The sequence below is a fragment of the Bicyclus anynana genome, chromosome 2, assembly GCF_947172395.1.
Source record: "Bicyclus anynana chromosome 2, ilBicAnyn1.1, whole genome shotgun sequence".
Taxonomy (NCBI): Eukaryota; Metazoa; Arthropoda; class Insecta; order Lepidoptera; family Nymphalidae; genus Bicyclus; species Bicyclus anynana.
Window position 1 is genome coordinate 11,553,478 of NC_069084.1, and position 23,646 is coordinate 11,577,123.

The 23,646-nt window shown below is 34.1% G+C and overlaps 1 protein-coding gene and 1 long non-coding RNA gene across 8 annotated transcripts; one reads left to right on the forward strand and one right to left on the reverse strand.

Moving 5' to 3' along the window:
- Positions 1 to 288: 288 nt before the first annotated feature.
- LOC112043254 (uncharacterized) lies at positions 289 to 13,210 on the reverse strand. Of its 5 annotated transcripts, XR_008251454.1 has the most exons (9): positions 12,544 to 13,210; positions 12,085 to 12,251; positions 7,138 to 10,959; positions 6,541 to 6,625; positions 6,101 to 6,185; positions 5,478 to 5,566; positions 5,002 to 5,086; positions 3,240 to 3,369; positions 289 to 2,597 (listed from the first exon to the last, which is right to left on the reverse strand). It is a non-coding gene; the product is annotated as an uncharacterized LOC112043254 (long non-coding RNA). The 5 variants fall into 5 exon arrangements; XR_008251456.1 differs by lacking the exon at positions 12,085 to 12,251; XR_008251455.1 differs by lacking the exon at positions 12,544 to 13,210 and having other exon boundaries at positions 12,085 to 12,537.
- Positions 13,211 to 15,502: 2,292 nt separating this feature from the next.
- Positions 15,503 to 23,365, forward strand: LOC112043252 (PSME3-interacting protein). Of its 3 annotated transcripts, none has more exons than XM_052885716.1 (7): positions 15,503 to 15,744; positions 16,077 to 16,175; positions 17,367 to 17,487; positions 18,284 to 18,398; positions 18,625 to 18,725; positions 19,497 to 19,629; positions 21,248 to 23,365. In XM_052885716.1, exons 1-7 carry the CDS (start codon positions 15,648 to 15,650, stop codon positions 21,335 to 21,337), a joined length of 756 nt encoding a protein of 251 aa, XP_052741676.1. In that variant the 5' UTR covers positions 15,503 to 15,647; the 3' UTR covers positions 21,338 to 23,365. The 3 variants fall into 3 exon arrangements, with proteins under 3 accessions (XP_052741676.1, XP_052741681.1, XP_023934347.2); XM_052885721.1 differs by having other exon boundaries at positions 15,504 to 15,744; positions 19,497 to 19,633; XM_024078579.2 differs by having other exon boundaries at positions 15,505 to 15,744; positions 19,497 to 19,623.
- Positions 23,366 to 23,646: the final 281 nt, after the last annotated feature.

Consider the following 23,646-nt stretch of genomic DNA (forward strand, 5'->3'; position numbering starts at 1 on the left):
CAAAGCTAATATATTGTTTTTAAATTTTCACAGTTCAGCTTTTGTAGACGGAATAGCTTTAAAATAAATATTTTTAAAAACCATTTCGATTAATTAATTAATTTAAACAGATATTTATAAACTCTGTCGATTAATTAATTAATTTAAACAGATTTTTAAAAATATTTATTTTAAAACCACTCCGTCCCCAAAAGCTGAACTGTGAAAATATTAAAAACAATATAATAGCACAATATTTTAGTAACAAGTAATTGTATATAATAAATTAAACAATAGAAAGAATAACAGTTTCAAGTTGAAATGTCTTTATTATCAAATAAATATGTTATGCACTTAATCAATTACTAAGTAAACATCAGCACCTTAAATATAATCTACATATATTCATTTTGCTTCTAAAACTAAATTTTATCTTTAAAGTAAAATGAAAACCAAAATAAAAATATATCTATGCATCAATTGGGTATTTGACTTCACTGAGATATTTGGGAAAATCAAGTCAATTATAACTTAACCAATTCATACATAAAAATATAGATTGTCGGGATATTTGTACATATGATAAACTATGCAAACGTCACGCAGTTTCACCAGCGTAGTTCTCGTTCCCGTGGGAATACAGAGATAACAATTATGGCCTAATCCATGATTATAATGCTGTAAGAAATTTTTAAATCAGCAAAGTAGTTTCAGAGCCTATTCAATGCAAACAAACAAATAATCAAATTCTTCCTCTTTCTAATTAGTATAAATTTCACAAACAATAAAATTATTAGAATTTGGCTAATGAAAGTAGAAACTGAAATCACCCGCCAAATTTTAAAAAATCGGAGTAAATTCTCAAAATTATAGTGCAAATATTGGAATAACTGAGTTTAACACTTATAGTATAGGTAATAATGTATTCACAAAGAAAAACTAATTTAAATAAATTATGAAAACGCATGTGATTTTTAAATTTGGCGGGCAATTTCAGTCTCTACTTTCATTAGCCAAACTTTACAACCTAATGCGATAACATAATATTACTTTTAGGCGAATCAATAGAGCATTTACCCTCTACCTCCTCAAACAGCTCTGATTTTGATGATTTTTTTTGTTCAGTTTGTTTCTTCATATTGAGTGAGGATGGAACGATTTATACTATTTAACAATAGTTATGCTATTTATATAATAAATAATTAAAAAATAGACACTACCGACTTCAAAAACACAAAGTTATGCAGTAAACTAATAAGCTGAAGAAAACATTATAATATTTTATATCTACTGATTACTTTGAAGCCGGTGCCAATTGTACAATTAATGGGTAGGCAATCAATCGTACCGTTTTTTTCCACCTTAAGGATTCGAATTGTTTTCCGAAATTTATATGGGACCTACTTCGAAATAAACCCTTTACAAAAAGTAAAGAATTTTCAAAATCGGTCCACTCAGTAAAAAGTTACGCATAGTTTAACATTACAATAAATGGGAAAACAATTAATCATCTTCTATTTTCCTACTATTAGGTTTGAAATTGTTTTTTCCAACATTTTATGAGATTTTTAGGAATATAGCCTTTCTATCAAAAAAAGAATAATCAAAATCGAACCACCCAATAAAAAGTTATGCTTGGTTTTATATTAAAATGAATGAGAAAACAATCAATCGCACATTTAGGATTGGAATTGTTTTTTAAAATTTATATGGGAGCTTTACAATCAAAATACCTTTACAATCTATAAAGAATTTACGAAATCGGACCACTTCGTAATAAGTTACGCATAGTTTTACAATACAATTAATGGGAAAATAACCAGTCATCTTCGTTTTTTTTAAATTTATAATGATTTGGGACCATTGTCGGAATATACCCTTTCTATTTAAAACAAAGTTATTTAAATCGGAATTCGAAGACATGCTTGGTTTTAAACTAAAACAATCAAGAATGATCAATTAAAAGAATTATCAAAATCGGACTACTCATGTTAACAGTTATGCTTGGTTTTACATTACGAAAACAGGGGATGATTGATTGTTTAATAGGTCGGACCGGTCCGATTTTGATAATACTTTTTTATTATAAAGGGTTCATTCCGATGATAGTCTTTTAAACATATGAAAAAGCAATTCGAACCCTATAGCTAGTAAACAATAGATAACTAATTGTCGGCCCATTAATTGGACCATTGGCACCGCCTTCAAAGTGATCAATAGATAGAAAATATTATAATATTTTCTTTCGTTTGTTAGTTTTCTGCATAAGTTTGTATTTTTGAAGTCGGTTGTATTTAAAAAAAAATATATATATATATATGTATAAATAGCATAGATATTTTTTAACAATTTAAATAATTTCGTCCACCAAAACATTTATGATTTTAAATAACATAAAAAACATGACTTTAAAAAAAATCATCAAAGTCGGAGCTGTTTCTGAGGACTTCCAGCATATGCTTGTTTTATTTATTATTTGATTCCATTATTTCTTTTATAAAAACGTGACATTTTTCATTATGAGAAGTACAGACATAAAGAGACGAATTTTAGTATTCCAAAGAATCATGGTGCAGGTGCCTGGTCCTGGTGCTGGTTGTTACATCAATTGTTGTGACCTGTAATAGAAAATTTCATTTAACATGACTTTTTAAAATGCACTGAAAATAAATATTTACATAATTATATATAATAAGAATTCCTATTCTCATCAGGGACATTTTTAGTCTATTTTCTGCTCCATTTACAAAAAATCATTTTGTAAATGGAGCAGAAAATAGACTAAAGAAGGAAGCTCAGCTGTAACCTTGAAAAGTATAGAAATATGGATATTTTGTTACATTATTTACAAGCTGACGCCCGCTACTTCGTCTATGTGGAATTCAGTTTTTCACAAATTTGCACACAAACTTAAAGAGAAATTATAATGTGTTTATTTCAGTTTTTAAAAACAAAACTGTAAGTGTATCTAGGAAACATGTAGTTCATTGTTATTAAGCAGGTCAAAACTACCTTGTTCGTTCAGTAGCTAGTCCATGTGTTTTGGATCACGAGATCCTGGTTCTGTCTTTAAGAGATACTGAGTTTTTGCTTCTGCTAACAAATTCTTAGTCTGGAGTTGGGAAGTTGGTGGTGTCACACCCCGTGCCTCAGAGAGCATGTTAAGCCGTCGAACCCGGTCATTATCATTAACATTTCTGATAGTGATCATTAATCAATCTAATAATATCAACCTAAGCCGAATGAATAAAGCAAGTTACCTTGTGCTATTTTGCAAAAATCCCAGCAGCAACGTGGCTGCAGTAGTGTGGCTCGGGACGGGTACAGCTAGATCTTCATCTTTTATTTCTATCTCATGATATTTAACAATATATCTTCATTTTACAGCACCTGCAAAAATAAATCGGAAGTTATACATTTTACATAATTATTATTGCATGCACTGCACCTGCAAAAATAAATAAGAAGTATACATTTATGGGGTGTAAGGGGGAGGCTAGTACCAGTCAGCCTCTCCAACTGCCAACATCACCTGCACGTGGTGCACCCTGCAGATTGACCGACGAGGCTCTGGCGACCGACCAATGGCGGTTTAACCATTCTGATTCAGCTAGACTTCACAAGTACCACAGACCGGTGTCAGGCAGCAGCGATACCGGTGCGAGAAGTCTAGGCCTGCGAATGACCAACCCGCATGCCCAGCGTGGTCATTTATGGGCATTACCTTGCAATGTATAGTACAACACAACAAGATCCATGCAAGAGGCCTATGTCCAGCAGTGGACGTCTATCGGCTGATAAGGTATACATTTTACATAATTATTATTGTTACCAGTTAAGAGGATAATCCCAGAGGATGTTGCTATTTCGTGATCTAAACCAGACATTTTCTTTTAGCATAGTACTTGTAGAGCTTACTGTCCCGTGGGAGACTAACATTCCAAAGGACCACAGTATAAAACTGAATAAATATTATGACCAACAAATGAACTAACTAAAATGGCTATATGGTTAGTCTATACGCCGTAGAGAGGTGCGAGAGGATTACCAGCAAAATCTCTCTATAATTTGCTTAGAGACCTTGGTCTCTCTAGAAGTGCAGATTTGGGTTACCAAATTTGGCAGACCTTACTATGCAGGGAGAACAACACGAGCAGAGAAGGGGAGTGTTAATCAATTGTCAAGGAATTTAACCTTACCATTTGATCACAAGTCCAAGCTCTGCTCAGCGTTTTTCTCTCTGCTACGTGATGGACACCCACATGGTGAATCCATGAATTGGTAAGATATTCGTCTCAAAAAAAATCATGTTGTACACTAAAATAATTTAGTTGAGTAGGGTGAGGCAAGCAACAATGGCCGCGTCAAATACAGTTTTTCACAAATCTCCCTTGATTTTTTCAGGAATAAAAGTTAATTTTAGTGAAATTTATCAATAGTTTTTTCAAGTGATTATAGTTATATACACAATACTAAAATGCAAACAAGGTCTTTTAAATTTTTCGTCTGTCTGTGTTTCTGTTTCTCTGGGATAATCTTTGGAACGGCTGAACCGATTTTAATTGGACTTTCATTGGAGGAAGTTATTGAGCAATATTTAGGCTACTTTTTATCCCAGAAACATGGTTCCCGCTGGATGTTCAAAAACTGAACATCACACGGTTGAAATCGCGGGCGTCCGCTAGTATTATAATATTGGTTAGCCAATGTGGTTTTGGATAACGAGGTCGTGGCTTCGAATCCTGGGTCAGGCTATCAGATACTGAGTTTTTCTTTCTTTTAAGAAATTTACAGTTCTCAGCCTGGAGTTGGTAAGTTGTTTGTATTACACTCCCGTGCCTCGTCCAGGTCATTATCATTAACATCTGATAGTGATCCACAATGAATTTCACTTTATCACCCTTAGCTCACCAACCTTTATTGTAGCAGTGTGGTAGGTCTAAGCTCCATAACCCCTTTTCTATAAGGTCTGGCTCTGTAGTGTCGTTAAAATAGGCTGATAATGATGATGAAGCAGGTTACCTTGTGCTATTTTGCAAACATGCCAGTAGCAACTGTGTGGCTCAGCACTGGCACAGCTAGACCTCCATCTTCTATTTTGCTACACCTGAAAAATTAAACATAAAGAATAAATTTTATGTATTTTCACCAGTTAAAAACAAATGAAAACTAAAGTAATTTTATTAAGTGAAAAATATGAAGAATAGATTATGAAAAAAAAACATAGACTCGAATTGAGAACCTCCTTTTTTTTTGAAGTAGGTTAAAAATGTGAAAAAAATTCAGTTAAATTCTCTTCTTGGAGTTGGGAAGCCTTTAATCCCGATTATTATCATTAGCATCAGATAGTGGTTATTAATTAATTGAACATTATCACCCTAAGCCCACCAACAGCATTGGAGCAGTGTGGTGGGTCTCAGCTCCATAATCACTTTTCTATAAGGCCTGGCCCTGTAATGCTGTTAAAATAGGTTGATAATAACGATGAAGCAGGTTACCTTGTGCTATTTTGCAAACATGCCAGCAAAAACTGTGTGGCTCAGCACTGACTGGCACAGCTAGACCTTCATCTTCTATTTTGCTACACCTGAAAATTTAAACATAAAGAATAAATTTTATGTATTTTCACCAGTTAAAAAACAAATAAAAACTAAAAGAATTTTATTAAGTGAAAAATGTGAAGAATAGATTATGAAAAAAAAACATGGACTCGAATTGAGAACCTCCTTCTTTTTTTAAAATCGGTTAACAATGAAAAAAAAATTCAGTCAAATTCTCATCTTGGAGTTGGGAAGCCGATAGCAAAATTTCACATATTTTCACCAGGTTAAAATCAAACAAAAACTAAAATAATTTTATTAATTGAAAAATGTGAAGAATAGATTATGAAAAATGTAAAAAAAAATCAGTTTAATTCTCATCTTGGAGTTGGGAAGCCTTTAATCCCGATTATTATCATTAGCATCAGATAGTGGTTATTAATTAATTGAACATTATCACCCTAAGCCCTCCAACAGCATTGGAACAGTGTGGTGGGTCTCAGCTCCATAATCACTTTTCTATAAGGCCTGGCCCTGTAATGCTGTTAAAATAGGCTGATAATGATGATGAAGCAGGTTACCTTGTGCTATTTTGCAAACATGCCAGTAGCAACTGTGTGGCTCAGCACTGGCACAGCTAGACCTTCATCTTCTATTTTGCTACACCTGAAAAATTAAACATAAAGAATAAAATTTATATATTTTCACCAGTTAAAAAACAAATAAAAACTAAAAAAATTTATTAAGTGGAAAAAGTGAAGAATAGATTATGAAAATAAAAACATAGAAGTCGGTTAAAAATAATTCAGTTAAATTCTCATCTTGGAGTTTGGAAGCCATCAATCCCGATTATTATCATTAGCATCAGATAGTGGTTGTTAATTAATTGAACATTATCACCCTAAGCCCACCAACAGCATTGGAGCAGTGTGGTGGGTCTCAGCTCCATAATCACTTTTCTATAAGGCCTGGCCCTGTAATGCCGTTAAAATAGGCTGATAATGATGATGAAGCAGGTTACCTTGTGCTATTTTGCAAACATGCCAGTAGCAACTGTGTGGCTCAGCACTGGCACAGCTAGACCTTCATCTTCTATTTTGCTACACCTGAAAATTTAAACATAAAGAATAAATTTTATATATTTTCACCAGTTAAAAAACAAATAAAAACTAAAAGAATTTTATTAAGTGGAAAAACTGAAGAATAGATTATGAAAATAAAAACATAGAAGTCGGTTAAAAATAATTCAGTCAAATTCTCATCTTGGAGTTGGAAAGCCGATAGCAAAATTTCACATATTTTCACCAGGTTAAAAACAAACAAAAACTAAAAGAATTTTATTGAGTGAAAAATGTGAAGAATAGATTATGAAAAATGTAAAAAAAATTCAGTTAAATTCTCATCCTGAAGGTGGGAAACCTTTAATCCCGATTATTAACATTAGCATCAGATAGTGGTAATTAATTAATTGAACATTATCACCCTAAGCCCACCAACAGCATTGGAGCAGTGTGGTGGGTCTCAGCTCCATACCTCCTCTACTATATGGAGACAATGATGAATGATGGATGTGTAGGATTAAAATAGCTTCTATGAAACATAACCTATTTTAACATACCTATTGCCTGGTTTCCATCTGTTTATCTGTTTATTCTATTGTCTTCTTTTAAATTATCTTCTTGAAATTTCTTAGTCTGGCTTGCAAGTAATGCTAAATTTGGGCTCATTTTTTGTGAGTTTGTTGGTACTGAACTTCTGCGAACATTGTTTATTTTTCAAAGCTTTGATTGTTTTTTGAGACATTGTGTAAATATTTTTTATATTAAAAACCGTCGTCATGCGGGTAAAATTCATGTGAAGAAGCAGGATTGCTGAAAGCATTAGGTATATATTTTAATTTTAATACATAATAAACTCTTATTTATCTCTCTCTCTCTCTCTCTCTCTAACTGCTTTATTGGTTCAGTGTAACTATCAGGAAATTCTGAGTTTGAGTCCTGGGTTGGTCTATGAAATATTGAGCATTTCCTTCTTTCAAGAAACTCACAATAAAAATCTATACCAATATGTATCCAACCCATTTTAAAATTAAATGTCTTAAATGGTGAAGCATAACATTGTGAAGAAACCTGCATAACTGAGAATTTTCTTAATTGTCTAGGTGTGTGAAGTCTGCCAATCCGCATTGGGCCAGCATGAAGGACTAAGGCCTAACCCCTCTCGTCCTGAGAAGTGACTCGTGCTCAACAATGAGCCGAAAATGGGTTGTTAAACTATATCTATACTAATATTATAAAGAGGTAAAGTTTGTAAGTTTTTCACATTCTTTAAATGGGGTAATCTTCGGAACTACTGGTCCGATTTCAAAAATTCTTTCACCAGTAGAATGCTACATTATCGGGGAGTGCTATAGGCTATATTTTATATTAGCATGATATATATTCGCCGAGTTAACACAGTTTTTGTCATACAGGTCGGACTGAAAATCCTCTTAAGCAGACTTATTCGCATGCGCTGCCTTAACCATTGTGTAAAATTGAAATTAATGTATGGAGGCTTTATGTATCTTTAATAGTTCTACAAAAAAGTCCGCGACATCATATATCTATCTTCTATATATTAGCAGATATAGTACCTTTTGTGTTTTAAACATTATTAATTTTATATACTTAGGTTTACGTCATTATTTATACAACTAAACTTTAATCCTTATTAAAATAAATTATTTAATAATCACAAGGATATTATGGAGATAAGATTTGCCCTTAATAGTATGTTAATTAGTTAAATCGTTTCGGAGATAATACAAAATTTCTAAAAGACGCAGAAATTCCGCTATATGACGCCCGGCCTTTCATTTACGTAGTTCCCGTTCCCGTGTGAATATGGGGATCAAACATAGCCTATGACACTCGCAAATAACGTAGCTTTCTATTGGTAAAACATTTTTCCAAATCGGTCCAGTAGATCCAGAGATTACCTCCTACAACCACACGAACTTTACCTCTTTATATTATTAGCATAGAAGTCTCTATTTCTCTTGGTCATACCACCACTCTCGAAGGACTGGACCGATTTTGCTAAGGGTAGCAGTAAGATAGAGAAGTTACAGGGGTAGTGTAGGGGTAGGGTAGGTTTAGGGCCGGGTTTAGGGTAGTGGTATGGTAGGGGCAGAGTTAGTGTAGTGGTAGGGTAGAGGTACGGGTAGGATAGGGAAGTGGTAGGGTAGGGGTAGGATGGGCGTGAGATAGGGGTAGGAAAGGGATAGGGTACGGGGAGGGTAGGGGTTGGATGGGGGTAGGGTTAGGATGGGGGTAGGGGTAGGATGGGGTTAGGGGTAGGGTAGGGTAGGGGTAGGGTAGATGTAGGAGTTGGGTAGGGTTGGGGTAGTGGTAGGGTAGGCTAGGGGTAGTAGTAAAGTTGACATCGAAATTTACGCGGACGAAGTCGCGGGCGTCCGCTAGTATGTATTATAAAGAGGTAAAAATAGTGGTGTTCTAGCAGGTAAACTCTGGATCTTCTGAACCAATTTTGAAAATTCTTTTACCACTAGAAAGCCACGTTATTTCTGAGTATCATAGGCTATATTTTATCCGCGTATTCTCAAACTGCAGAAAGTTGGTTAATATTTATATTAACACATTACACACATCACTAACTAGTCTCAAAGTAAGCTTAGCTTGTGTTATGGGTAGTAAAAGCTCAACTGAATGAGGAATGTTCATAAATAAATTATATATACTTTATAAACTCCAAGCCCACCAACCGATACTGATGAATGAAGGATTAGTAGGATTAAGTAGCATCTACAGGGTGCTCGGGAATATTTCCCATAACTCTAGGGTAGCTCCAAGTTCTATACGGAAAATTAATTTAAAATGTCTAAGGAACATGTGTATTAAAAAACTTTAATAAAAACAAGTCAACCGACTTCAAAAACATACTTACTAAACTAAAAAACGAAAAATAACATTATACTAAGTTCTATATATCATATTATGTTCTAACTGATGATCAGTTTGAAGGTGGTGCTAGCCCAATGATGTATTAATTCAAGCCATGTAAGAATATCATAAATATTTAGGTTTTTAAGACAGTGTTCTTTCATGTAGTTCTTTCAGTAACAGCTTAAATTAAAACAACACCGGTGTAGCACAGCCTTCAAACTGATCATCAGTTAGAACATAATATGATATGAACTTAGTATAATATTATTTTTCGCTTTTTAGTTTAGCCAGTATGTTTTATGTTTTTGAAGTTGGTTGAATTTCTTTTATTAAAAATTTTTATTTTTAATAAAAGAAATTCAATTTTAGTGAAATCATCCTAGATATTGATCTAGCGCCAAAGGTATGTTGCTATGAGTCGTGATAAAACATTGTATTTGATTGCGTCTGACTTAGAATCAAACTAATTACTACTGTGAACCATCGAGGAGTTCCCTTAACTGTCTTCATTACCAGACCCCTCATACAGTCACAACCCATCTAGGTGGAAAGTTCTCATCAATACAAATTTATCAACACATGGTAGCTACTGTGAACCGTTGAGGAGTTCTCTTAACTGTCCTTCGTCTTCATCACCAGACCCCTAATACAGTCAAAACCCATCTAGGTGGAAAGTTCTCCTCAATATAAACTAGTAGCTAAGGTAGCTATAAGTGGACTTGTCAACACCTTGAATTTATGAGAAATAGGCCCGAGTACCCTGTATAAAATGTAACTTAACTATGCCTAGTTTGTTTCAGCTGATGCTATATTTATGAACAGCACCAATACATATAAATAAAATTTAAGTGTATGTCTGTGATTTCAAAATAACTGTGTTTTCTCAAGTGCCTATATACAATACTGACATACAGCCATACTTCTTTAAAATGTTCATCTGTCTGTTTGTTTGAGCTAATCTCTGGAACAGCAGGGTCATTTTAATGGGACTTTTACTGGAAGATAGAGAAGATTATTGAGCAACATATAGGCTACTTATTATTTGGGCCATTACTTGTTATTTAACACTCACAACCACATAGACTCTGAAATACATCCATGCTCATCACACTAATATGATGAGTTCGATTGCCACAACTGGCAATGGCATGTAGATGCAAAGAGCAATGATGCTATCACTGGAGAGCTGTTGCTGGTGTTATATCCCTATATCTCAGAGAGTATGATATGCTATATATCCCAGTCATTATCATTAACACCTGATAGTGATCCTTTTATAATTTAACTTTATTACCCCAAGCCTATCAACCCACATTGGAGCAGTGTGCATTTTACAGTAGGTGTTTAACTTAACTTCTTATTCTCTCTCTCTCTTCTTCTTACAGGCAAAACATCTCGTCTTTTTTAAAAATGTAGATGACAAACCATTCATAGTTCAATGTAAAATTTATTCTAAAAGTCCAATAGTCTAATCATTGATTATCTGGACATTACTGAAATAAAGAGAGTGAGTAAATTTAATTAAAAATACATAAACATACTACGCATGAAGAGACAGATGAATATCTTAGCATTCCGTGCAGGTGCCAGGTCCATCGCCTGGTAGAGAGAAATACTCCGAGCAGAGTCCTGGAGTTGTGACTACAGGATGTAGGGTTAAGGAATTCCTTGACAATTGATTAAACTCCCCTACTTGTGTTGTTCTCCCTGCTTAGCCAAATTTGGTAAGATCCTACTAAGAGCAGCTTTGGATACTTATTCTTCTTTCTCTCTTTCTTCTACATAGAAGTTGCTGCCGTCCTAAAGATGCCAAGGTCTTTAAACAAGTTATAGAAAGATTTTGTTGGTAATCCTCTTGCATCTACTTCTACGGCAGACAGACTAACCACATAGCCATTTTTACTTAGTTCATTTGTTATTGTTATTTATTACAAAACCTTGACAAGAACCAGGTGAGAAATATAACTAAAATGTCCGGAGGCAATCTGATGATAGAACAGTAACACAGATGAGGGAATTCCTCAACTGTTCACAGAAGCTACATTGTCAAAAAGAAAAAAAAAGTAAAATGTGCAAAGCTTAGGTCTTATAGCTAAAAGCTATTTCTTTCAAACAACCTTCAATGAAAAATGTAGCTTTTTATTGGCAAAAACTTTTATAAATCAAGGCAAGAATAATATTGCCGAAATGGCCTCCGTAGCACAGTGGATTAACTACGCAGAAGTCCTGGGTTCTATCCCCGGCTGGGCCGATTGAAGTTTTCTTTCTGGTCTATGTCTGGCTGGCTAGTTAATACCCTACTGGCAAGTGATTTAGTGTTCCGGTGAGATATTATGTAGAAACAGAAATGTGTGTGGATTTTCATCCTTTGCCTAACTACTTATCTCGCTTCCATCTTAGATTGCATCATCACTTATCATCTTATTCTATAATTATGTCAAAGAACAGATTTTCGTACAAAGTAAACTAACATACTCTTCATTAGTCTGCCTAGAGCCTAACATAATTATAAAATCTTGTAATTGTAGTTTCAAATTAACAAATTGTTCTGGTTCATCATTACATAATTATAAACTACTTATTATAGATTCAAAAATAAAACTCAAATTTTACTTTACCTGCCTTTAGTACATATACCTGTGGTTCAATATTGAACAGTGGTATAGTAAAAAATTTACTTCTGGTAACAGATACTTTCAAATTAGTTCATGAAATTTGCTTTTCTCAGATGTTTATTTTCATTACCATTTCATAATTAACCTTATGTTGCTCCAGATTAAGCTACCTGTGATAACCAAATGAAAATCTGTTTAGTAGATCCAGAGAAGTAAACATTCAGACAGCTGCAGGTCAGACAGTTATTTGGGGTGCATTGCATCTACAAACCATAATGTGTAAACCCAGCATAATTGTATAATTGAGCACGAGTTTCATAAGAATTAGTAGGATTTTAATAATTCCCATATCTTGAGAAGACTACTAAGAAACCTAATTAACTAACTAATGTAATCATTATCTGATCAATAGCTATTATTAAAGTATTTTATTATTAGCTAAAACTTAAAGTAGGTACATACCGGAGACTAAATTTGTAGAATCAAGTTTCGGTAATCTCTGTAGGGTCTTCTCTGGATCATCGGCAGGCGAAGAACCACACTCAAAGCATTTTTTTTGTTCTTCTTCATAGTTATAGAGACACTTGAACTAACAAAGTCTTATTTTTAACATAATGAAAAACCACAACACTCAGATGAAACGTAAAAGACTTATAGATCTTCTCAACATCAAGAATGGCGAGGATATTACACAGCAGGTTGTTTAAATCCAATCCATGAAGAGGTCTTCATAAATATTAACAGGCCGTGGCAAACATTTATTTTATTATTCGTGAATTTGTGTTTTAAGATATTTGGTGAAATGACGCCATTTTCATTTTATAACATTTTTATTTTTTATTAAGTAATTGGGGTTGCCACACTTCGTTTAGAAAATCTTACCCATGCGTTACTAAAACAATATTCAACGAGAGTGTCTCTCTATATTTTTATAGAAGAAAAGTATTTATTCAGTTATTAAAGTCATATTTAAATCTAAAAATGTATTAGATTTATCAAAATATTATGTCAGGCGTGAGCTACTAATGATAATAATATTGCTACAACTACCAGACGGTAGAACCGTATGGATGATGACACCACAGGTCTAGCCCCCGTAGGTATAACCAAACTTTGTTCGAGAGTTGACCCGGCCTGCTTGTGAGTGTGACCATGCCATGGGAACTTAGAAAAACGTGAAATCTTTATGAAGCAGCGCCATCTACATTCTAGATTTAAGATTCCAGAATAGCAAATTCAATTACTTATGATGTGTATGTATTATAATGTTTTTAGAGATTTAAACCGTGTAAGTATGGAAAAAAAATAAAAAAAAAAGAATTATTTATCCTTTTAATTTTGACGCGCAATAGGAAGAATGTGCTTGTATTTCAAATTTGCAAAGGGATTATTAAAGAAAGATAGTAACCGTACATTAATTTCAACATTGTTCCATATAGTCATTTGGCTTAGTGGTGCATAAAAAATGATCCTGAGTTCGAGCCTGGACCAAGGAAAACTTTTTGTCTTTTTTTTTGTTTTTCTCAATTGGTTTCTTCAACTATTACAAAATCAAAAATCTCTCATTTACAAAAAATATGCATTATTATTTTTATAACATAATGGATACTATACTAAAAATACCCAAGCTAGTCACTAGATGGCGCTATCACAAACGTTCCGAAAAAAATTAGAGTAGCCTATCTATTTCCAATAATACATTGTAATCTTTGAGTGTGACCATCTTTAATTTCCAATCCTGTCACCTACTCGAGTAAAACTAAAAAATGCCAAAAAACCGCTAACTCAGTTAAGCGCAAAAAAAAGACCACTCCAGTTATGCTTCAATTTACATTAAAATTAATGGGTTAAAATAAATTTTAACAAAGTTCGAATAACTATATTTTTCATTGTTTGTTGTTGAATTGATTGAGCAAACAAATTTTTTGTAGCTTACGAGCTAAAATAATTAGGTGTTGATTGTTATATGAGACTACTCAATAACGTTATTAAAAACAGTGGATAAACTACGAACTATATCCAACTGGCGATTAAAAGATAGGTCTCATAGTTAATACATATTTATGTAGGTCTTTTGAAAAGACCTACCTACCTAGGAAATGTAATATCTCTATGGAAAAGAGTCACTCTTTTCCTGAGTTTTCTATATTTAATTCGACTGAGACGTTACAGTCCGAGTTGCTGACGCTAAGGCTGACACATTATTATTACCTATCTGTGGTTGCTGACAGCTCGTGTATACTATACTCTATATTTTTGTCTTTTTTTAACCGACTTCAAAAAGGAGGAGGTTCTCAATTCGGTCGGTATTTTTTTTTTTTTTTTTTTTTTTATGTATGTACACCGATTACTCAAAGACGCCTGGACCGATTACAAAAATTCTTTTTTTGTTTGAAACGGTATAGTTCCCATTTGGTCCCATTGCCATCATGTCAAGATCTGATGATGGGATCCTGGAGAAATTGAGGGGAACTTTCGAAAATTATATGGGTGTCTAGTGTGTTCGTACACTTTTCCATTTAGTACTTTTAAGCACTACAATTTCATGAAGGTTTAAAGTCGATCTGATGATGGAGCCATAAAACAGACGAGGGAACTCCTCGGCGATTAACAGCAGTTACCTTGTGTTTGGGCTTGATTAAATTGCATTAATGAGAACTTTCCACATAGGTAGGTTGTGACTGTCATTTAGGGGCTTGGTGATGAAGACCAAGGACAATTAAGGGAACTCCTTAACAGTTTACAGTAACTACCTTGTGTTTGGCCTTGATTAACTCGTATTGCTGAGAACTTTCTACATATATAAGTTGTGTCTGTTATTAGGGGTCTGATGATGAGAACCAAGGTCAATTAAGGGAACTCCTTAACGGTTTACGGTAGCTACCTTGTGCTTGGGCTTGATTAATTTGTATTGCTGAGAATTTTGTACCAAGATGGGTTGTGGCTGCCATTAGGGGTCTGATGTTTTCGTTTGAGATGAAATTTTACACTAAAAATGGAAAAATAATAAAAATTTTAATAAAAAAATACAACCGACTTCAAAACCTAAAAACGTACCCACTAAACTAAAAAGCGAAAAATAACATCATAATATGTTCTACCTGCTGATTAGTATGAAGTCGGTGCTTAGCCGGTGTTGTCTTAATGTAAGCCATTTCTGACAGGACCACATGAAACAACACTGTCTGCAAAATCTAAATCTATAACATGGCTTGAATTAATACATCACCGGCTCAGCACCGCCTTCATACTAATCAGCAGGTAGAACATATTATGATGTTATTTTTCGCTTTTTAGTTTAGTGGGTACGTTTTTAGGTTTTGAAGTCGGTTGTATTTTTTTAACAAATCAAACTTTAAAACATGGCTGTACGGTATAATACCTTTGCCTTTTCCCTACAAGAAAGAGTAAAGGAAAAAAAATCAAAGTCAAACCAAACGTCAATACAAAATTAAATTGAGAAAAAAATCATAAAATAAGTTGTGAATGTAAAGTTAACCTTCAGCGGTAGATTTTTAATCGTTGTAATAAATAAAGAATACATTATTTAATGTAACATAGTTAAAATGAGCTCCGGTTTTATATCAGAGTCTGAGATACTGGAGGCGAGACGCCGGCGTCAGGAAGAATGGGAAAAAGTGCGAACGGATGACCAGCCAAAAGGTACACAAGATATGGACGATCAAATCTCGTTACCCTAAATATAAAATGATTATTCCTGTTGACCCTGCAAACATACTGCCTTATAACTTTCTTTCATGAAGTCTCTTTCCTATTGGTCGTAGCGTAATATATAAGATCACGCTACGACCCATAGGCACAGCCGAAAGCCTTCCTCCATGCCTATCGACAAAAGAATTTATCAATTCCAACCAAAAATTCCCTAAAATTATTCAATCAATATAACAAACGGAGTCTTCAGCATTTTCATTAGTTTCATTAAATTTTAGTACTATTCTTTTGCGCTGAAGGTTAACTATAACTTTTGAATACAGAGGCTCCGGAAGAGTCATACGACACTCGACCGCTGTTCCAGCGTCTTGAAGAGCAGAGGTTGAAGAAGGATGCAGAATATGAGGAGGCACACAAGCTTAGTAAGGATACACTATAGTATTTGATAGTGATGTCAAGAATAGTCATGAATGAAGTCAAGAATAGTATGCTTAGATGGTTGGGGACATAGAGAGGATGAATGACAAGAGACTAACAAATTTATAGTGTAAAGTGTTTTTCAGATAGCATGGGTATGGTGACAGTCACCTGTATGACGTTCATAACACATACTATAATGGGGATAAATTCGGATAAATAATGTCAATGTTAAATAATTTATACATAAAAAGCAAAGATTGACTGGATATTTGCAAAATAAATAAGATTATAAAATTTCAAAATCTAATAAAAATCTTTTATCGTAATTATATAAAAATTCATACAGTTTGAGCTTCCTTACATTAAATGTGACATTTTTCAATAAATGAACAAATCTAACGATCAGCGAGCCAACGACGTCACTAACTCGTGCCAATTCGTAAGCGTTTTTCAGGGACCGCGACAGCGCCGCAAATCTGACTCTTTAAATCCCTGTAGCTCCGAAAGTAATGATGTTACTTTGACAAAGTTGCTTTACTATTAGCATACTCTTAATTTATATACAATTTAAAAAACTGTCATCATCCCTATTGTGAATTGTGACAGAGTGAAACGAACTGTCACCCGCACCATCCTACATGAAATGAACTGTAACTGTGAATGTAGGAAATGGAAATCCAAGAACCAAAACAAATCTAACTACTGCAAAGAAAACCTAATTCACAAGCACTTATAGTTACTCAACATACAATAACTTTGATCAATGTATTTTATTATGAGCATCAGGAACTATATTTAATGTTATAAAGGTCTTCACTTTGCTTTTTAATTATAAAAACAATAATGCATAATATCCTAACACTTTTAATAATATGGGAGTTACTTATTAAAGGTGTTATGGAGGATATTGCTAGCACATTTATGTACAAGCATAAATAAAATGCAGCTCAGACTTGTACATTATGAAGCATATAATAAAGAGGTTCTGTAAGAGTTGTATATTACTAATTCATTTTTGTGTGAAAAAACAATTATTTAAGACCATTTAAAAAATAGTGTTAACTAGCCTATTTCTATCAGAAAATGCTTTACTATTATTAAAATACTTGATCAGGTCAGAGGTTGATTATTATGTACTACTTACTGTATCATCGACCTACATACCTATATTATATACAACATTATGTTTGTAGAGAATATGATCAGAGGTCTGGATGATGATGAAGTTGGTTTCTTGGATCTGGTTGAACGCACCAAAGCTGAAGTGGCTCAGCAGATTAGTATTGAAGAGAAGAAAGAAATGCAAGAATTCAGGTACCTGATCAATATGTATTGCTTTAAATATTTTAATAGGGCTTCTGTCTATTGACAGAGAGATTCAAGAAGGTTTATAATAAGAATGTTGTGGTTAACAAGCAAACTTGTGGACTAGAAAATTATGATTATCATTTGTTTTACTTTAGCAATAAACCACCTTTGCAAATCAAAAGAAACTTAACATTTTTTGACGTGACAATGTCTTATGATTTGATGAAGCCAGATACAAACTCGAAAAAAGATGACGTCATGCATTGTTTCCTAGCTCTAGGGTTGCCAACTTTTTTTACAAGAAATAAAGTATATCTTGCTCTTATGAAAAATGCAACCATTCCATCAGTATTTTCTGACATTGTCACGTTCACCTATCGTCAGTAAACCTACTTTACAGACAACCAATTTTTTGTTATAAAGTAAAAAAAAGTCAAAAAGATAAATCATTATATTTGAATGTATATTTAATTTACATTTGAATTTGTGTATGCCAGATTTTAAATAAACAATCATCCTTGCATTGCAGATCTGTTTGATACTGTTATATACAAGTATATACCTTAAATCCATTATTTTATCTATTATTGATTGTCTCTCTCTTTCATTGCATTGGGACAAAATAGAGAGTGATGTCTCTGTCTGTTGAATATTGGTCAGCAATATGTCAACTAATAGTGATGTTGACGCATGCTTACAGATTATTGTTCAGCCCTTATGGAGTTATACATGAAGTAACTATACTGTTTTTCAATTAATAGCTAAAACACATTGATTTTTAATGCAGCAAGAATTTTTATAGAGAAAGAGTATCGAGCTTGGCAGAGAGTGAAGAGTTGACCCGCCTTCGGGCGCAGTTAGCACCTGCGAGGTCCACACCTACCACAGCACAGTCACAGAAGAACAAACTGCAGGGGGTGAGTCATATAAAACTTAATTTTTTAGGCCTTCAATTTGCTTAGCAAGCAATAAGGCAGCCTTTAGTTATAATTATTATTCACCGCATAGAAATCACTGGTTTACAGACCATTTGATTTTTACCTGTATGTTTTGTTTGTATACATATCTACTTTTCTACCTTAACCATGTTTTCACTTATAGCAATTCAATATCTAATACTGTATATCCATTCAATATTTACAGGTAGTTGTAAGGAAAAGGAAAGCCAGTGAAATGGAAGGCGAGAAGCTAGATAAGGAGAAGAGCCCATCCCCACCAAAAAATGGCATCGTTTACAATAACAGGTACTTACTCGTATAATGTATATTTTACTAGCGGACACCTCACAGCTCCGGCCCATATGCAATATCAATGAAAATTTACAAAAAACCTTCCATACCATATACATAATGAGGAGAAAGATATTGCTTTCAAAATGAAATTAAAGGACTTTCCGGTCGAAAAGTGCTACTACGCGGTAAATGACTACATGAATGATTAAGAAAACAAAAAATAAAATCGGTCTCCCTATCACTCACTCGACAAAAAGCTACGCCCAAACTGGGTATCCATTAACTTGCTTTATATAATAAAATGTAACTTGTATAATTATTATTATATTGTATAATGTAATATGTGTGGTATTGCTTGATTATTAAATAAATAAATAAAGTTTCATCATAAGATTTGCTCTTATTACGAAATTTTAATTACTTGCCACAGAGTGAGTTTTTGAAACTGTGTGCTGAAGCCGGTAAAACCCATAAAAAAAAACAAAAGTCACGCGTCTCCTTGAAATCGCATTTACAAACTTTTTTCATAATTTGTATTTAAAAATTTAACACTAACAACAATTACATAAATTAATATTATACTCAATAATAACCAATAAAAAATTACTCCATCTTATTTCTTTAGTTTTTGTGAACAGTTTTTAAAGTATTTAAATATTTTACATAAGATAAGACGTCATTTAAGATGAGTTTCAGCGACTTTACCACACTGCTTGTAAAGACTCGCTCTGTATGATATTTACTCTTTGATTTATAGACAAAAAACATTTTTTTTTATGATAGTGACCAGAACAGTGCGGTTCCCGGGGAGACGTTGGGAGCGTTGCGCTGCGTGGGCGTGCTGCCCGGCCTGGGGCACTACGACACGGACACGTCCAGCGACACCGACGACTCTAGCGACATTGATTCCGTGAGTGTATGTTAGTTTTCATTTTAGTTGGTTTTCTTTTTTTTTTTATTCTTTGTTAAGGAAAAAAGGAAACGTGTGCTTTCGGCACGTAGAAAGGATGGATGTACGAAGACTAACCGTCGTATTTATAGACAAGTAAAATGTATGAAGACTAACCGTCGTATTTATAGACAAGTAAAATGTACGAAGACTAACCGTCGTATTTATAGACAAGTAAAATGTACGAAGACTAACCGTCGTATTTATAGACAAGTAAAATGTACGAAGACTAACCGTCGTATTTATAGACAAGTAAAATGTACGAAGACTAACCGTCGTATTTATAGACAAGTAAAATGTACGAAGACTGACAAGTAAAATGTACGAAGACTGACAAGTAAAATGTACGAAGACTAACCGTCGTATTTCTAGACAAGTAAAATGTACGAATACTAACCGTCGTATTTATAGACAAGTAAAATGTACGAAGACTAACCGTCGCAATTATAGACAAGTAAAATGTACGAAGACTAACCGTCGTATTTATAGACAAGTAAAATGTACGAAGACTAACCGTCGTATTTATAGACAAGTAAAATGTACGAAGACTAACCGTCGCAATTATAGACAAGTAAAATGTACGAAGACTAACCGTCGTATTTATAGACAAGTAAAATGTACGAAGACTAACCGTCGTATTTATAGACAAGTAAAGGTCTTTGCTTGAGCAAAAGTAATCTTATTTGTTGTTTTGTTTTGCGTAAATAATATGAGCAATCGATAGCCCAGTCGGTATGACCTCTGCCTCCGATTCCGGAGGGTGTGGGTTCGAATCCGGTCCAGGGCATGCACCTCCAACTTTTCAGTTGTGTGCATTTTAGAAATTAAATGTCACGTGTCTCAAACGGTGAAGGAAAAACGTTGTAAAGAAACCTGCATACCAGAGAATTTTCTTAATTCTCTGCGTGTGTGAAGTCTACCAATCCACATTCGGCCAGCGTGGTGGACTATTGGCTTAACTCCTCTCATTCTGAGAGGAGACTCGAGCTCAGCAGTGAGCTGAATATGGGTTGATAATGATGATGATGGCCATTATAAAGAGGTTGATGATGATGATGTGGTCAACGCTTGATGATTGATGAAAACAATCATCACAGTCCGATACTCATCTCTTGCAGCCTTAGACCAACTATAATTTTCTCGCTAGACGTGTGTTGTGTAGTGTAAGGACACAATGTATTTATTGGTGTTAAATATTTTCGATGTGTGATTTTACCTCGTCCCCCTCAAAAAACGACAGACAATTTTGTTGCAGAATTTGGGTGTGATGCATCTCCATATCTTATTACTCTATGCATTCTCTATTCTTTTATAATTATTTGTTTTGTTCGTTTTTTAAGTGTAATTCTTCAAGATTGGAGAAAAAAATAATTTCCTGTTCGAAAACTGTATTTTTTTTTACATGTTAGCCCTTGACTACAATCTCACCTGACGGAAACGGACTAACTTGTTAGGAGGAGGATGAAAATCCACACCCCCTTTTGGTTTCCACACGACATCGTACCGGAACGCTAAATCGCTTGGCGGTACGTCTTTGTCGGTTGGAATTGGATTTTTTAATAAAAATTGGATATTTTAATTACAGAGTGACAAGTGCTGCGTCAAAAGGGACCTCTTAGGCCGTAGGCCCGAACAAACTGCCGAAGGGAAACGGAAAGATGAGGACAAAAGCTAGATTTCGTAATTTCTAAAACATTTTATGTAATAACGAGTTTTCAATTAAAAAAAAACCCTTTGCGTGCGTTTAATAATATACAATCATCGACCCATCGATATAATACGGGAGAATATAATTTTTGTATTATGAATGCATTATAATATTTAAAATCGTTTCTAAGCTTTTAAATAGCAATTATTGTTGGTGTATGTATTTGTGTATACATATATAAACTTGAGAAATATAATAATTTACTCTATATTTTCTATCTATACCTTTAACCCTGCTACAGACCTGCAGTTTTAACTGAACAGTCAAACTGTTCAGTTAAATTGTCTGTATGTAGTGACTTGTCAGTCTTATCTTATGTTTTTATTAAAATTTCGGTGAGATAAAATTGTACATTTTAAACTATAGTCTGTGCAAGTTCGTTGATGACATTCCCATGATATGCGGGCGACGGGGGGAAAGACTGCGCGGGTGTGAAATCGTGCGTGCATGGAAGTGAGGTGCGTTAGTCGTGGGTTTTTCATTCATCGCTACACGCCCCCCGGCCCGCTCCCGCATCGGGAGTGTTACAAACGAAGTTGCCAAGCTATAGTACCGCCCCGTATATTTAATATATCCAATTTGAAATTTAATTACATAAATTAAGGCATAAGTACAATTTATTATTGTGTTAGTAAATAATCATCAATATCATGAAACATAATATTATAATTACCAGCAATAGCAATTGGATGGCAGTTAAATATTTTTCTAAATAATCATATGTTTATATGTAATTTAAAATTGAATATTAATGAAATATAATATCCAGTTTTTTTTGTAATATTAATTCATTATTTTTTATAATTATTCATTGTATGTTAAAAATATATCAACATTATATAATAGAATAGCATCGTTGGCTATTTACGATAGTCTACTTTTACCTTACCTGTACGGTGGCAAAATGCCACAGGCCCAAAGTCCAGTTGGCCCTGGCCCAAAGGATTCAAGGCCAAAAGTAATTTAAAAAAAGAAAATACAATATGACCATTTCTCTAGGGCCTTTCCAACGAATTTGCTATGGGCCTCAGATGGTACAGTTACGCCACTACAGTTCGTTTCATGCAGCATGGTGCGGGTGACAGTTTCAATCTTGAAAATTTGCCGCGACTGTTACCGTACCTATGCTATCTGAAAAACCCTTTAATATTTTCTCTTGATGTGTTATGAGTAATATGAAATGTGATTTTAATTAGATGTAAGCACGTCTGTTTTTGTAGACCTAGTTTCAACTAGTATTGTAAAGGCACCTTTTTACTGTTTAACAAAATATGTTTTTCAACACAGTTTCAAAAACTGCGTTTCAGAACATTGTTTCTCAGTTTAAAAGTGCCTTAAATACTTATTACAAACGCAGATACTCTTGTATTGAGCAGTGGGCCTAAGATATGTGTCATTATTGTCAAGAGGCAATTGTCTGTTATAGTCATCAATTGTTCGTTGATAAAACTCCCATGATATGCGGGCGACGGGCGGAAAGACAGCGCGGGTGAAATCGTTGGGAAGTCACGTACACCAGTCGTGAACCTTTCATTCATCGCTACACGCCTCTCGCCCCGCGCGCAACATCGGGAGTGTTACGATCGAAGTTGTCAAGCTATAGTCTACATATCGATCTCTCTTTCGTCCCATCGCAACGAAAGAGATAGCAATATTTATGAAAATTTGTCTCTTGATTTAGACTAACTTATCTTTTTATCTCGTGGCGCCTAACTTAGGCCCCTGTAGGCTTACAATACATCTTAGAGATACACATATGTGGACCAATAGCGGCGCATTCAAAATATCGGTCTTTCGTCGCGTTGGGACGAAGGAGAAGGATATTTCAATTCTTCCGCTATTCGTCGACATTTGTCTTTATTTCTGCATGAGATATGTCATTCAAAATAGGTACCTACTACATTATACTGCTTTTTTTCTGTAAACGGTGGTTTGCTGTTAAAATTTAAAAGTGATGTCTGCATAAGTTTTATGAATATAATGACGTTCATTATAGCCAGGTGATGTTTTATTTTGTACCCTCGTACTTCAATAACAAAAATGGATATTACATCGGAGAAGGTATAGAAGACTTGCAGACGCCCGCGATTTCGTACGCCCTTAGACCTCCCTAATCCGGCCCTCTTGAAAAATCCGTTCTCAGTGGACATTTACTAGTAACTGTAAACTACTTCACTACCAAATTTCATATTTGTACATCAAGTACTTTCGAGTTTTTTTTTGTACGGATATTTTTATATTAACTCAAAAATAAGTAAGTTATCATCGTTAGCTCA

Bases quoted from the DNA above. Each gene is read 5' to 3' on its own strand.
- LOC112043252 (XM_052885716.1), top strand. From the start codon at position 15,648: ATGAGCTCCGGTTTTATATCAGAGTCTGAGATACTGGAGGCGAGACGC. The intron at 17,488-18,283 runs GTACCTGATCAA...GAATTTTTATAG, and splicing joins AAAGAAATGCAAGAATTCAG to AGAAAGAGTATCGAGCTTGG. The intron at 19,630-21,247 runs GTATGTTAGTTT...TTTTAATTACAG, and splicing joins GCGACATTGATTCCGTGAGT to AGTGACAAGTGCTGCGTCAA.